This window comes from Penaeus chinensis, chromosome 15 (genome assembly GCF_019202785.1).
Source record: "Penaeus chinensis breed Huanghai No. 1 chromosome 15, ASM1920278v2, whole genome shotgun sequence".
NCBI lineage: Eukaryota > Metazoa > Arthropoda > Malacostraca > Decapoda > Penaeidae > Penaeus > Penaeus chinensis.
Window position 1 is genome coordinate 2,554,779 of NC_061833.1, and position 15,000 is coordinate 2,569,778.

At 35.4% G+C, this 15,000-nt stretch overlaps 1 protein-coding gene and 10 non-coding genes across 11 annotated transcripts in view; 8 read left to right on the plus strand and 3 right to left on the minus strand.

The window, feature by feature from the left end:
- The window catches only part of LOC125032696, a 69,415-nt gene that overhangs the window by 16,169 nt on the left and 38,246 nt on the right, over window positions 1-15,000 (plus strand). Inside the window, exon 4 of the mRNA XM_047623951.1 lies at window positions 14,850-14,989. Within this exon, the coding sequence (XP_047479907.1) occupies window positions 14,850-14,989 (140 nt within the window). The remainder of the gene's footprint in view (window positions 1-14,849; window positions 14,990-15,000) is intronic.
- Trnay-gua lies at window positions 111-200 on the plus strand. The gene is given in 2 exon segments: window positions 111-147; window positions 165-200. It is a non-coding gene; the product is annotated as a tRNA-Tyr (tRNA).
- Trnay-gua lies at window positions 2,419-2,508 on the plus strand. Its single transcript is given in 2 exon segments — window positions 2,419-2,455; window positions 2,473-2,508. It is a non-coding gene; the product is annotated as a tRNA-Tyr (tRNA).
- On the plus strand, window positions 2,829-2,918 carry Trnay-gua. Its single transcript is given in 2 exon segments — window positions 2,829-2,865; window positions 2,883-2,918. It is a non-coding gene; the product is annotated as a tRNA-Tyr (tRNA).
- Trnam-cau lies at window positions 3,047-3,119 on the minus strand. Its single transcript has one exon. It is a non-coding gene; the product is annotated as a tRNA-Met (tRNA).
- Window positions 5,267-5,338, plus strand: Trnae-cuc. Its single transcript has one exon. It is a non-coding gene; the product is annotated as a tRNA-Glu (tRNA).
- Trnae-uuc lies at window positions 7,365-7,436 on the plus strand. The gene has a single exon. It is a non-coding gene; the product is annotated as a tRNA-Glu (tRNA).
- Window positions 7,670-7,741, plus strand: Trnae-cuc. The gene has a single exon. It is a non-coding gene; the product is annotated as a tRNA-Glu (tRNA).
- Window positions 7,944-8,015, minus strand: Trnae-cuc. The gene has a single exon. It is a non-coding gene; the product is annotated as a tRNA-Glu (tRNA).
- Window positions 12,786-12,875, plus strand: Trnay-gua. The gene is given in 2 exon segments: window positions 12,786-12,822; window positions 12,840-12,875. It is a non-coding gene; the product is annotated as a tRNA-Tyr (tRNA).
- Trnam-cau lies at window positions 13,286-13,358 on the minus strand. Its single transcript has one exon. It is a non-coding gene; the product is annotated as a tRNA-Met (tRNA).

Here is a 15,000-nt window from a genome sequence, read left to right on the forward strand (position 1 = left end):
GTAATTATATATGTACCCCATTGTCTTTATAAGATTTAACAACATAACGTAAATTAGATGGTGTTTGTTTTGTGTGCGTCTGTTGGGCGATGCCTGCGCTGGAAGTCATCCCTTCGATAGCTCAGTTGGTAGAGCGGTGGACTGTAGTCGGTTCGGAAGCAGACATCCATAGGTCACTGGTTCGAATCCGGTTCGAAGGATATGTTTTATATTAGGTAACTGAAAAACTTAATATCTTTATAAACAGATGTATCAGGGATTTCAAACGTACTTTTAAAATATAGTATGTTTAAAGCCAAATGTATAGCACATTGATTATATATACATGTATATAAATATATGTACATATTTCATATGTATATATATTATATATATATATATATACATATGAAGTATGCATATATGTGTGTGTGTGTGTGTGTGTGTGTGTGTGTGTGTGTGTGTGTGTGTGTGTGTGTGTGTGTGTGTGTGTGTGTACGTGCGTGCGTGCGTGTGTGTGTGACTGTGCGTGCGTGCGTGTGTGCGTGTGTGCGTGTGTGTGTGTGTGTGTGTGTGTGTGTGTGTGTGTGTGTGTGTGTGTGTTTATATGTATATTTATATAAGACATAATATGTATATATATACATATATATTTATATCTGTATATATGTATAACACACACACACACACACGCACAAGTATATGCATGTATGCGTGTGTTTGTGTGTGTATATATGTATATATGGTTATTTGTATATATAGTATGCGTATATATATAAATGTATATATATACATATACATACATATACAATTGAGCACACACACACACACACACACACACACACACACACACACACACACACACACACACACACACACACACACACACACACACACACACACATTCACACACACACACACATTCACACACACACACACATTCACACACACACACACATTCACACACACACACACGCACGCACACACACACACACACACACACATTCACACACACACACACACACAAACACACATACAAACACACACACACACACACATACAAACACACACACACACACACACACACACACACACACACACACACACACACACACACACACACACACACACACACACACACAAATGCCCACGCACACTCACACTGTATGTATGTATGTATATTATATATAATAAATAAATATATAATTATATATATAATATGTGTGTCTGTGTGTTTGTGTGTGCACGCGTAAGTAATATATATATATATATATATATATATATATATATATATGCATGTATATAGATGTGTGTGTGTTTGTATATATATATATATATATATATATATATATAAATGCATATACATACATATACATATGTGTGTATATATATGTATAAATATGTGTATATGTATGTATATATATGATTATATTGGTATATTTATACACATACATGCACACACGTGTGTGTGTGTGTGTGTGTGTATGTGTGTGTGTGTGTGTGTGTGTGTGTGTGTGTGTGTGTGTGTGTGTGTGTAAATTATATATGTGTGTATGTATATATGCATATGTATATATGTGTATATGTATATATATTCATATTATTATATATGTGTGTAAAATATGTACATATATGTACATAAAATATAAAATGTATATATATAGATATATGCATATATAAATGTATATACATATTTATATATATATTTATACATTTGTATTTGTGTGTGTGTGCATATATGCATATTTTCATATATATATAAATATATATATATATATTGTCTATATATATGTGTGTGTGTGCGTGTGTGTGTCATACATGGACATATATTAATGGATATAACATGCATTTATAAATGTGTATATTTACATACATATACATGACTATAATATAAATAAATAATTTTATGTATATGTGAATATATATATGTGAGGTATGTGTGTGTGTGTGTGTGTGTGTGTGTGTGTGTGTGTGTGTGTGTGTGTGTGTATATGTATATGTATGGGCATGGGTGCTTGTGTGTGTATGTATAAATACATATGTATATATGTGTGGTCATGCGTGCTTGTGTATGTGCCCACACATATATGTATATGTGTGGGCATGCGTGCTTGTATGTGTATGTGTATGTTTTTACATATGTATCCTATGCATTATATAGTATATATTGTATACACACATACATATATATATGTATATATAATATATTTTATAGATTTAATTATTTATTACGTACACACAAAAAATAATTTTTTACTCACACACTTCTCAAATATAATACACAGCCCACGCTCCTACACCCAGCCATACATTCATGGTAATTTTTAGGGAACACTCGTATATTTGCATTTAGCTAACAATATATGAATCTCTCACTTTACTCATTTTCCATTATTATTTATAAATTTTTGTTTAATGTAATTTTTGGACTGATTAACCCCTTCGATAGCTCAGTTGGTAGAGCGGTGGACTGTAGTCGGTTCGGAAGCAGACATCCATAGGTCACTGGTTCGAATCCGGTTCGAAGGATAAGTTTTGTTAATCATATGTCTTCTAGTTGCACGGTCGCAATATATTATATTCTGTGTTTTTTTTGTTTTGTAGTTTCAACCCAAAAGGATGTTGCGGTCGTGTGTACTCTGGAAAAGTTACTAGTTCTCGTTAGAAATGTACTTTCAGGTTTAGCAGTCTAAGATTTGCATTGTCGGTTTATTAATAGAACGTAAAGATCTTATTCAATTCTATTTCTCTAACGCCAATATCATTAGCTGTAAAATATATATATTTTTTCCGTTTCCTTTTCTTTCTTTTTTTTCCCCATTTTAAACGTAGTTTTACAAATTATCGTCCCTTCGATAGCTCAGTTGGTAGAGCGGTGGACTGTAGTTGGTTCGGAAGCAGACATCCATAGGTCACTGGTTCAAATCCGGTTCGAAGGATATGTTTTATATTAGGTAACTGAAAAACTTAATAGCTTTATAAACAGATGTCTCAGGGATTTTCCCCCGACTATCATAGTAACTATTTGCATTCGATGTTAAATATTTAATTGTGAAAGAAAAGATCCTGCCCCGAGTGAGGATCGAACTCACGACCTTGAGATTATGAGACTCACGCGCTGCCTACTGCGCCATCGAGGCCATGGAAGGATAGGGGACCTGTCCTAATTTCCTTACCCTTTTTGTATACTGTGTATGTATTTATATTCATGTGTGTTCAAATGTCAAATTCAAATTAATAGAAGGCATAGAAAGGGGGGGGGGGGGAGGCAATGCTTAGAAATTGAAAGAATTATGACACACCACGCACACACACACACACATATACATACATTCACATACTTAGGATGTATAGATATATGTATATACACAGGCACACACCATATATGCAGACATTCACAATCACTCGCTCACACATTTTGTGTGTGTGTGTGTGTGTGTGTGTGTGTGTGTGTGTGTGTGTGTGTGTGTGTGTGTGTGTGTGTGTGTGTGTGTTTTATATATATTCACACGCATATATATATATATAATATTATATTTTATAATTATATATATATATATGTATATTATATATGTTTATATATATTATATACATATATATATATTATATACATATATATATTATTAAATATGTAAACATATATAATACAAACACAAGCATGTCTGTATGTGTGAATTCATGTATATGTACTATTTATAGGAGTATTCCACACATAATTATCAATTCATTTATTTATGCCTACATATACATATGTTGGTATAAAGTATATGTGTTAGTATATGTTTATATATATATGTATACACACCATTTGTGTGTGTGCATGTATATATCTGTATTATGATTATCCTATCATTTATGCATACCTACATGTATATATGTATATATAATTTAATATATGTGTTAGTATATATGATTGTTTATGTATATGTATTAAAATATGTGTAAACAATATATATGAATATATAAATAGACAAGTACAATATATTTAATAAACACGAATACATAAATACACACGTGTGTGTATGTATAGATAGATATAGATATATATATGATTATCCAATCATTTATGTATACTTACATATATGTATATGTTAAATGATATTGTTGAATGTGTATGTATTCGGATATATGTATATATATATAAAGTATGTATGTACGTATGTGTGTGTTGCATATATATATATATATATATATATATATATATATGCATGTGTATATACATGTATATATATATATATATATATATATATATATATATATATATATATAGGTATGTGCATATATATATATATGTACATATATGTATATATGTATATATACATACATGTGTATATATATATATATATATATATATAAGGAAGGGCATCCAATCAGGCAAGGATGGTACTGCCATATGTGAATTGAGAGAGATCTATGTCCTGCAGTGGAATAAATGGCTGTTGAAAACAAAAACAACAATAAATAAATATATATATATATATATATATGATATGTGTATGTGTTGAATATATATAAATATATGTATATATATAAAATATATTGTATATTCCATATATATATATATATATATATATATTTAATAACACACACATACGTATAAACTGTTGTTAGAGATAGAGAGTGAGTGACTGAGATAGATGCATACATTATCAAAGGCTTAAATGAGAAAAAGGAACTCCCATGACCAAAAAAGCTAAGTTTAATATGAAGACAGAGGACATGGGCTCAATCACCTTTCCCCTCTTGTGTATTTCTCTGCCCATATACTACTGTTTTCATGTTACGCAAGGGAATTGTTAGATTAAAGATCAATTATCTAACAGGTGGATATGTGTTGATTTTAGATGTAACTTTCCTGACTTCGAGATAATTTTACATTGCACATATCCACAAACGCCAAATGTGAGAGAAAAAAAAGACGATTGGCCGTATTAAATCAACCACATTTTAAAATATTTAGGATGTCTCTCTTTTTTTTTTTTTTTTTTTTTTTTTTTTTTTTTTTTAGAGAGAGAGAATCGAGAAGTTAATTCTTCATTGGGTCTAGACCCGAGAGAAGGAACTCGACCTGAGTTTATATTAGTCATCCGTGTAAGTTATCGAAGCATGTAGGCTATCTAGAGAATCCCTTCGCTATGTGGAATACTGTCAGAAGACAAAAGGTGTTTAACTTCACAAGATCCGATGCTTTCGGTTCTGTCAAATCGTTTAAAGGTACAAATATAGAAAAAATCTAATTGAAAATATAGTAGAAACCAATAAATCAACATTCGCATAGATGAGCATCTCCCGTGTGGTCTAGTGGCTAGGATACGCGGCTCTCACCCGCGAGGCCCGGGTTCGATTCCCGGCACGGGAATGTTTTGTAAATATCGTTATCAATATTACCAATAGACTCTTATGTTTGCCATGACCGCATTTTATTATTATTATTATTTTTTAATAGTACAGCGTTCTACCATTTTAAACGTCACAATAGTCAAAATCCTTTATAATTTGTTTTGTCAGATTTTATTGATATCAAAATGTAAAATTAATTACAGGGGCTGGTTCTTCAATTATTTGTATTACATAACTCTACATTTTTCTTGCTTTGAATGTCATGGTGAATATAAATTACGTTTGTTGTCTTATAACTAGGCTTTCTGTGTATATTTTTATTATCAAAGAAAGATTTAATCATATTTTGATTACTTTGGAGATACGTGCACATGTGGTTGTCATCTTTATCTAGCCGGTAAAAGTCTCATGCTATTCCTTCTCTGTACGTAAATGAATGTAGACAAAAAAAAAAAGTCAGCAAGAGGAATAGCAAGAAGAAGATAAAAATGGAAAAGAATTATTTAAAGTTGATTCACCCTGACCTAAACCCAGACAAGACAAAATCGAGTCTGATTTGTGTGAAGTAAGACCCCCCCCCCCCCCCCGTTCGTCACTTCACTAAGAATCGGACATTAACCCAGCATCTTCTAGTATTTTGATGGTGATTCAATGGTACCATAAGATGTTAATGAGCAATGTGAACCGGGGGGATGTACGGATTAGGAAAATAGAGAAGAAGGGGGAATGGTGCTAATTAGGGGTAATTGTGCTGACATTTAAGTGAGTTCGTGTTACTTTCTGAGTTATACATGTAAAGTACATAGAGTAATTTCGATAGCGATAACATAAATATATTGTGCCATGTAATTAACTTCCCGTCTTCCCTAAATGTATGAAGGCATTCTGAATTTTATTTATTTGTTTTTCATATATTAGTCTCCTTACTTGCACGCAGTCCATTTGTATTTTCCTACTTTTCTCTTTTCAGTTTTCTCTCTCTCTCTCTCTCTCTCTCTCTCTCTCTCTCTCTCTCTCTCTCTCTCTCTCTCTCTCTCTCTCTCTCTCTCTCTCTCTGTCTATCTGTCTACCGAGAAATAGTGATCAGGAGACTTTGATTTCATTAAGATTTTAAAATTATGTTTGGAAGATACAAAGACTGACTAATCAAGTGATTTGAATTGTTATAAATCAATTTGTTCTTAGAGTAGTAACGTTTCTCTTCACTCGGTGTTAATCAGTATTACAATGGTGTTAATATTCGCCGTTAAGTTGATTTCGTTCATTTATCTATAATAAGGAAATGCGAATTCGTATGTTTAAAGGACTAAACTAAGATTTTGTTTCAAATGCATTAGATATTTATATATCAATGCAATGAATGTAAACCCTCAATGGATATATGTGGAGTCAGGCATATATGTTTTTGGGTGTAGGTGCGATTGCGAGTGCAGGCACTCGCTCACATACTCACTCCCTCCCTCACTCCCTCCCTACTGCCCTCCCTACTGCCCTCCCTACTGCCCTCCCTCATGCCCTCCCTCACTCACACACGCACGCACGCACGCACGCACGCACGCACGCACGCACACACACACACACACACACACACACACACACACACACACACACACACACACACACACACGCACGCACGCACGCACGCACGCACGCACGCACGCACGCACACACGCACACTCGCGCACACACACACTCGCGCACACACACACACACACACACACACACACACACACACACACACACACACACACACACACACACACACGCACACACGCACACGCACACGCACACGCACACGCACACGCACACGCACATACACGCACATTAATTTATTCATTCTTTATGTAAAAGGGTGATATTCCTTATTCCTACTCTATAATTCGATTTCATTGTGTTATATTTCCTTATAAGAAATGACCTCACAGTGTCCGTAAGATATATTCTTTATCTTCACATATGCGAAGTAAAGCAATTAAAACACCCTGCCACTACGTCTGAAATTAGACTTTTGATTGCTTTATCACATGCTCATTCTGAAAACACTCTCCCATGTGGTCTAGTGGCTAGGATACCTGGCTTTCACCCAGGAGGCCCGGGTTCGATTCCCGGCATGGGAATGTTTTCGTTTTTTACTAGGTTAATGGAATTTGTAATCGGTGTACTGGCGGTAGATGGCTCCTTTTGAAAGTTTCCTGACAATAGTATACATTTGTTTTCTTCAAGTAAAGGAAATACATTTATTTTTACATTAAAATAAGAAAAAGACATTATTACAGCAACAGGAATTCTCGTAAATATGAAATACTAGTATTTCACTTGAAAAATTGCACCTTCGAATTCATTCTTCATCTCCCGTGTGGTCTAGTGGCTAGGATACGCGGCTCTCACCCGCGAGGCCCGGGTTCGATTCCCGGCACGGGAAAGTTTTCTTAAAGGTATGAAAGGGAAAGCGATGTATTGGCTGGACTTCACGAACGTAGCATATAGCGTAGCCGAAACTAACCTTATTAGTACGAACAGAACATGAGCTAACCTTTTTATTGCGAACAGAACACTATTAAGTGTAACGTATGACTACGATGTAAGCACAAAATGATAAGGAAATATATCTGCTGAAGAAAACATTCCCGTGCCGGGAATCGAACCCGGGCCTCGCGGGTGAGAGCCGCGTATCCTAGCCACTAGACCACACGGGATATGGTAGGGGGAAGGAATTATGAATTTTATTTATTATACATTTTAAGGATAACTTTTTACAAAAATATTGTTATCTTCAAGAATGGAGATACTTGCAACTATTTTAAAATCTTGAATGTACCATGTTCGGAGGATCGTAGACAGTGAACTATATTTCAAACTTTCCAATTCAGGGATAACGCCGTGCTATATGACATCGGTAATGCACTTGGTATTTATCCCAAGGCAAGGTAATTCTAGTTATAACATTACTAGAAACGGAAAAAAATATGCTGTCATATTTTGTCATTTTGAGCGGGAGGTTTTAATTCGAAATTAGTTGATCCCAAACCTCGACGCACGGAAGAGAGCAGCACGGTTGTACGCCTGTTATGTTTCATACTCTCGAAAAGCATGTTCTGGAGTGTTCGTACTTCCAATATATTACTGGGGATTCAGTTTTTTCATATCAAATTCCAGTAAATATTAGATGTAAGCATTTGAACGACCAAACTCCCATTCCAGCTTGCAAAGGCTTTTCGAACTACGTGTAGGCCTACCATACACAGTTACTCAGGGAATTTGCTTTGGTAAAGCGTAATATCTGTGGTGTTTTATCACCTGCTGTTTCACATGTTTATTGTCAGAACTTCGCCTTCAGTGTGTCTGAATTCTTAGTGGATATTGAGCGTTGGGAAAATATTTGCATTTGTCAAATTCAGCCATTACAAATGCGTTACAGGCAAAGCTATCAACTGTTATTCTAAGCTTTCGATGGTGTTATGGGAAATATTGCTTAACATGTCTTTTACACCTAGTATTACTTCGTACACTCCCTTGTACAACCATGAAATTAAACATGGTCGCCAACGCCAGGCTCTGATGCGGCACAGAAGAATATATATGTATTACTAGACTATTTGAATCACAAATGCATAGACGTATTGCATGACAGATTCATGGGTATTTGGTCACGTAATATGAGCATAAATTGTTTTTATTACTGGAAGCTTATCAGTATGGTAGGGACAGTCTTAGAGATGACCCACATTCTAGTCCTGTAACCGTATATATGAAATGGAACGATATTCAGAATTTCAAATGAGAAAAGGAGAACAGACGGTGCCGTGGGCAGCTTTTACCAGTACTGTTCCTATCACCAATCACTTGTGACAGAAGCTAAGATTTGACTTTACTAGTCTTACTAGTGAGAAGTAGCAATCACGACCTACAGTTGCGATCGGTATTATTGGTTTTAGAAATAAAACATGGAATTCATCTCAAACAGTGGATACCCCTCATAATAGTGTTACAATAAATCGGCACAGAACTGGTGTATGTTCAACTTACTGCTTTGAAAATTACCCATTCCTGTACAGGCAGTACATTCAGCCGGAGTGTCTATCCTGAGTGGATGACAAAGCTACGAAAGTATAGAGTTATTCTAAAGGGAAATAGAGAGTAATTATCATTTACGACTTAAGTAAATATAACTTTGTCAGGAATCGTGATATTTTGTGACCCTAACTCTCGATAAGTAGCTAATCAATCGCAGTGAGCATAAATATAAACACGACCATGTATAATTACGTACACACGTATATGTATATATATATTAAATATATATATATTTTATATATATATACACGTACATATATACATATAAATACATACATATGTGTTTATATGCAAACATACGTCCATATGTGTGTGCATATATATATATATTTATATATATATATATACAATATATATATGTACAATATAGTACATGTCAGTACACTTGACAGGTCTCACTTTTGTACATCTGACAGCCACTTTGATGTAAATAGAGTAAATTGTATTTTTTATGAACGAGTGAAAAACCTAGGTTATTTGTAAGAAAGAATGTGATTGGTAGAATATAAATGACCAACAAGTGCATTAGTATCTGTTTTTTGAAACTACGTAAGCCATTTCATCTTCCGTTTTCTTCACACAAGTGATAACAAAGTATGTAGTATTAGTTATCGTTGACTTTGTCGTGGGATATATTTCAAATGCGATTTCCTGGAATTGTTTGTTTCTCGAAATTGCAACACCTATGGGGGTAAGGCGGCATTACCCCCTTTTTTCAACACAGCAAGTATCAATTATAGCTGCAGTTTTCTTGAAACTTGAAAATGCTTAATGCTTTAAAAATCTGTGTATGGAAGCTACATCAAATAAGAATTTTCAAATTCGCTGATACCTTTCTAAATGGTTTTTGTAGCTGCACCATCTAGCAACGGCTAATCGAACTAATGAAGTGACTTTCTTTTTCGCCAGAACCAGATACTAAAACACTGATTCAATAAACAAAAAGCATGCAACATTATACATTTCATTACAGTATATTAGCTGAACGCTAAACCGTAGTAGCGCTACAATGAATATGTAGATATTTTTACTGTACGCGCGCGCGCGCGCGCGCGCGTGTGTGTGTGTGTGTGTGTGTGTGTGTGTGTGTGTGTGTGTGTGTGTGTGTGTGTGTGCGCAATGTTTATAGAAATTCAGTATTTGGTGATAAGTAGCTAAATACATGTTTGCTTGTTTCACCTCGGACATCTGCTAGCTGAGTGGTTCCAAGCAGGGTAAAAAACAAGTATTAAAACTTACTCCTAATACATGTGCTGTATGATATATGACATTTTGAAAGATATATCTTGGTCATGCTGATAAAATAGGAAATCAATCTTGCTATCTACTTTTATCTGACACGTATGCAATTTATATTTACCTTGTATTTGTCAGTGCATGTCTAAGCTTTCATACGTAACCTCAATATGTTAACGATAAAGATACTTATTTCTCGGTGTATCAAAAGTCATCTAAACGCTTGTTTGTTCACCCGGAACTTGAGTATTTTGAAGAAAGAGGAACCATTTAGAAAATAGAAAAAACAAGAAAGCATATATTTGATACTCTTTATGATAATGAATCTTCATAAATTCCTGACTATTCATTTCGCGGCAAATCCTGATGTATGTTAAACAAGAAAGAAAATATGTCCGATGGTATATGACGTCATAATGACATATGGGAAATCCGAGGTGAAAACGAGGCTGCCAAACTGACACCTTTTTTCAAGATGGACGCAAGGTAATCTGACATTGACAAATAGAGGCCGCATCATTGGGATGAGGGAAAATAATTTCTCTCCCATTGAAATAACCTGAGAGCAGAGGGCACCCTGAACGACCGACCTCCTTCCGGATGTCCCTTCACCAATGCAGCTAAAAATCATAGTAAGACCTAGAGCTCCCGCTAACAAGCCGCACGGTAAAGAAAACGACCACATGCAGATGGGATACATCACAGAACGTTATCCGAGAGAGGTTGAACAAGCGACATTATCAACGTCGCCTCCACTTCGCAGTATGTGTAGAGCGCACAGCAAGCTCCATTGCTGGATCAGAGATAACAGGTGTAAATATCATTATCCTTCTTCAATTTGTTTATAGGCTTAGGTCAAATTTTGATAAAATATGTTCATACATGCTAGCTCTATATGTCATATTTTGTGATCTGATTATCTATCATTATTTTCTTTCCAGATGTGACAGACGACATATGTATGAAACGGCGAAGAGTGGCCACGTAGCCAATAATGTATGGGGTGGATTTTCACGTAAGAACTAGCCGAAAAAAAAACGGGAGGTTCAGTAAAGACAAATGTTTAGAAATTGTTCGAGGTAATATTCCTCCCACCAGCTAGCCTTTGGCCCATCCCAGAAACAACCATATTCGTGCAGGATAACTGTCCAATACACACGTCCAGGGGAGTTACGAAGTGGTTCAATGACCCAAACCACATGGAAGTCCTTCCTACACCTACGCATATACTGTAAACGGATGTGCATTGACAAACAAAAGGAAATAAAGGTTCAATTAATGACATAAAAGTCTAGCGCGAGATGAACTGCCCATTTCATCAGGGATTGTTATTTGTGTCTTTGAAAACTTGTGGATTATGATTTGAAATGTGCAGTTAGATAGAAATTACCTTCTCTCTCTCTCTCTCTCTCTCTCTCTCTCTCTCTCTCTCTCTCTCTCTCTCTCTCTCTCTCTCTCTCTCTCTCTCTCTCTCTCACTCACTCTCTCACTCTTTCACTCTCTCTCACTCTCTCTCTCTTCCTCTCTCTTCCTCTCTCTTCCTCTCACTCTCTCTCTCTCTCTCTCTCTCTCTCTCTCTCTCTCTCTCTCTCTCTCTCTCTCTCTCTCTCTCTCTCTCTCTCACTCACTCACTCACGCTCTCTCTCTCTCTCACTCTCACTCTCACTCTCACTCTCACTCACTCTCACTCTCACTCTCACTCTCACTCTCACTCTCACTCTCACTCTCACTCTCTCTCTCTCTCTCTCTCTCTCTCTCTCTCTCTCTCTCTCTCTCTCACTCTCACTCTCACTCTCTCTCTCTCTCTCGCTCTCGCTCTCGCTCTCTCTCTCGCTCTCTCTCTCGCTCTCTCTCGTGAGTATGTGTTTCTCTGTGTGTGTATGTGTACGTACGTGTGTATCTGTATGTACATACAAACACAATCAACTCCATTGTTGTAATTTTAATTACAATGCTGTTCCCTCCAGCGTAATAAAGTGGGACTAGAGAACTCTCAGTAACCCAATGTTCATTTCAAAGATTCGGATGAGGAAAATTTTTATTTGTTATTTTATTAAGAACAAATATATTTTCTCATTACTTCGCATTGTTGTAATTTCTCTGTTTTTTTTTGCTAGTTTTAGCATTCTTTAAGTGGTTCACTTTACTAGAATGTACCTTCGATAGCTCAGTTGGTAGAGCGGTGGACTGTAGTCGGTTCGGAAGCAGACATCCATAGGTCACTGGTTCGAATCCGGTTCGAAGGATAAGCTTTTGGTCTCGAGTCAGTGTTCGAATACCTTGACTAGTTTTATGAACACAGAAGAGATTTTACTCAACCAGGACATGTAGTTGCTCTGTTATTACTTTAAATTTATAAGAGCTTTAATTCTAATGGTTAAGGATATTTATCTGATCACAGACGATTTGAAGCATTCGGGTAAGAGCACAGTATCTACGTAAATTAAGTACATGAAAACACTTCATTTCAAGAAGAGACCGATATAAAGAGAAGTAAGCATCTCTACATGTGAGCTGTCAATACACGTGAATTTTAGATCTGTTTCCTGGAGAAAATGCAGTAATCTTTGTGCAGCCTCGGTCTAGTTGTAGAATAGAAACAATAGTAGGTAAAACTAAGAGTTTTGATAACACTTTTTACCAAATAAAACGTTTCTGCCCCGAGTGAGGATCGAACTCACGACCTTGAGATTATGAGACTCACGCGCTGCCTACTGCGCCATCGAGGCAATATTAGGATTGAGTTGAGAAAGCAATGTGACCGTTCCTGTGCCTGCTTGCAACGAAAGTACATAAAACGCTTCTGTAGTCGCATTTTTTATTTAAACGTTACACTTTCGGGTCGGCGATTGGTTGACCTTTCGAACCTGCTCTCTGGTGTGAAAACAACGGGGATATATATGTATATATACATAAATATATTTATATATTTTATAGATATATATATATTTATATATTTTATAGATATATATATATTTATATATATAATACATTTATGTTTATGTATGTATGTATGTATGTATGTATGTATGTATGCATATACATACATACATATGTATAGTGTATATAATATATATATATTCATATATGTATATATACTTATATGACTAATATAAATCCAGACATGCACACATTATATATATATATATATATATATATATATATATATATATATATCGTGTATATATGCATGTATGTATATATACATACACATATGGATAGTGTGTATATATAATATATATATATATATTGATATTTATATATGTTCATATGTGTGTATATATATTTATATAATTAATATAAAACACACACACAATATATATCTATATCTATATATATAAACACACCCGCGTGTGTGTGTGTGTGTGTGTGTGTGTGTGTGTGTGTGTGTGTGTGTGTGTGTGTGTGTGTGTGTGTGTGTGTGTGTGTGTGTGTGTACATATACTTTTATATATGTGTGTGTGTGTGTGTGTGTGTGTGTGTGTGTGTGTGTGTGTGTGTACATATACTTTTATATATGTGTGTGTGTGTGTGTGTACATATACTTTTATATATGTGTGTGTGTGTGTGTGTGTGTGTGTGTGTGTATGTATGTATGTATGTATGTATGTGTGTACGTTTTTATATGTATGTGTAACATATATTCACATATCCACATACATATGCATGATGTGTATATATATGTATGTATGTATGTATATATATACACATAATACTGGTGTGTAAACTAAAAGGACAATGTATATGTGTGTGTGTGTGTGTGTGTGTGCGTGCGTGTGTGTGTGTGTGTGTGTGTGTGTGTGTGTGTGTGTGTGTGTGTGTGTGTGTGTGTGTGTGTGTGTGTGTGTGTTTATTGTCCTTATAGTTTACACTGCAGTATTGTACAACTACATCCAAGGGCGAGCAGCTTAGAGGTATAAGTCAAAGAACAACTTTCAGGACTTCGAGTGTAACATCATTCTTACGTGTGTTCAGCATCAGTAACATTACTTTTAGATATGACAATAATACATTGTTAGTAACATTGGCGTTGTCACTGCTGTCGTCACCACCATCATATATGATCCTTTTTACTGCTACCATCATTATTTTTACCATTAACATTGTCATTATTTTCAGTTTGCATGTTATTATCATAGCTATTACCACTGTCATTATTAATCTATTACTATCTATTACTATGATTTCGATTATTTATATTGTGGTTATAACTTCCTCAGAATTGTGCACGCGCGAGGTAAACGCTCTCTCTCGCGCCGGAATGATTTCTCAGAGCGAGGTGGAGTTGCAGCCCCTGACTCCCGGCAGGCTTATGGCTCGCTATTGCGTGTCCTTCGCCACTATGGAGAATTTCACGCAGGTAAATGTGTG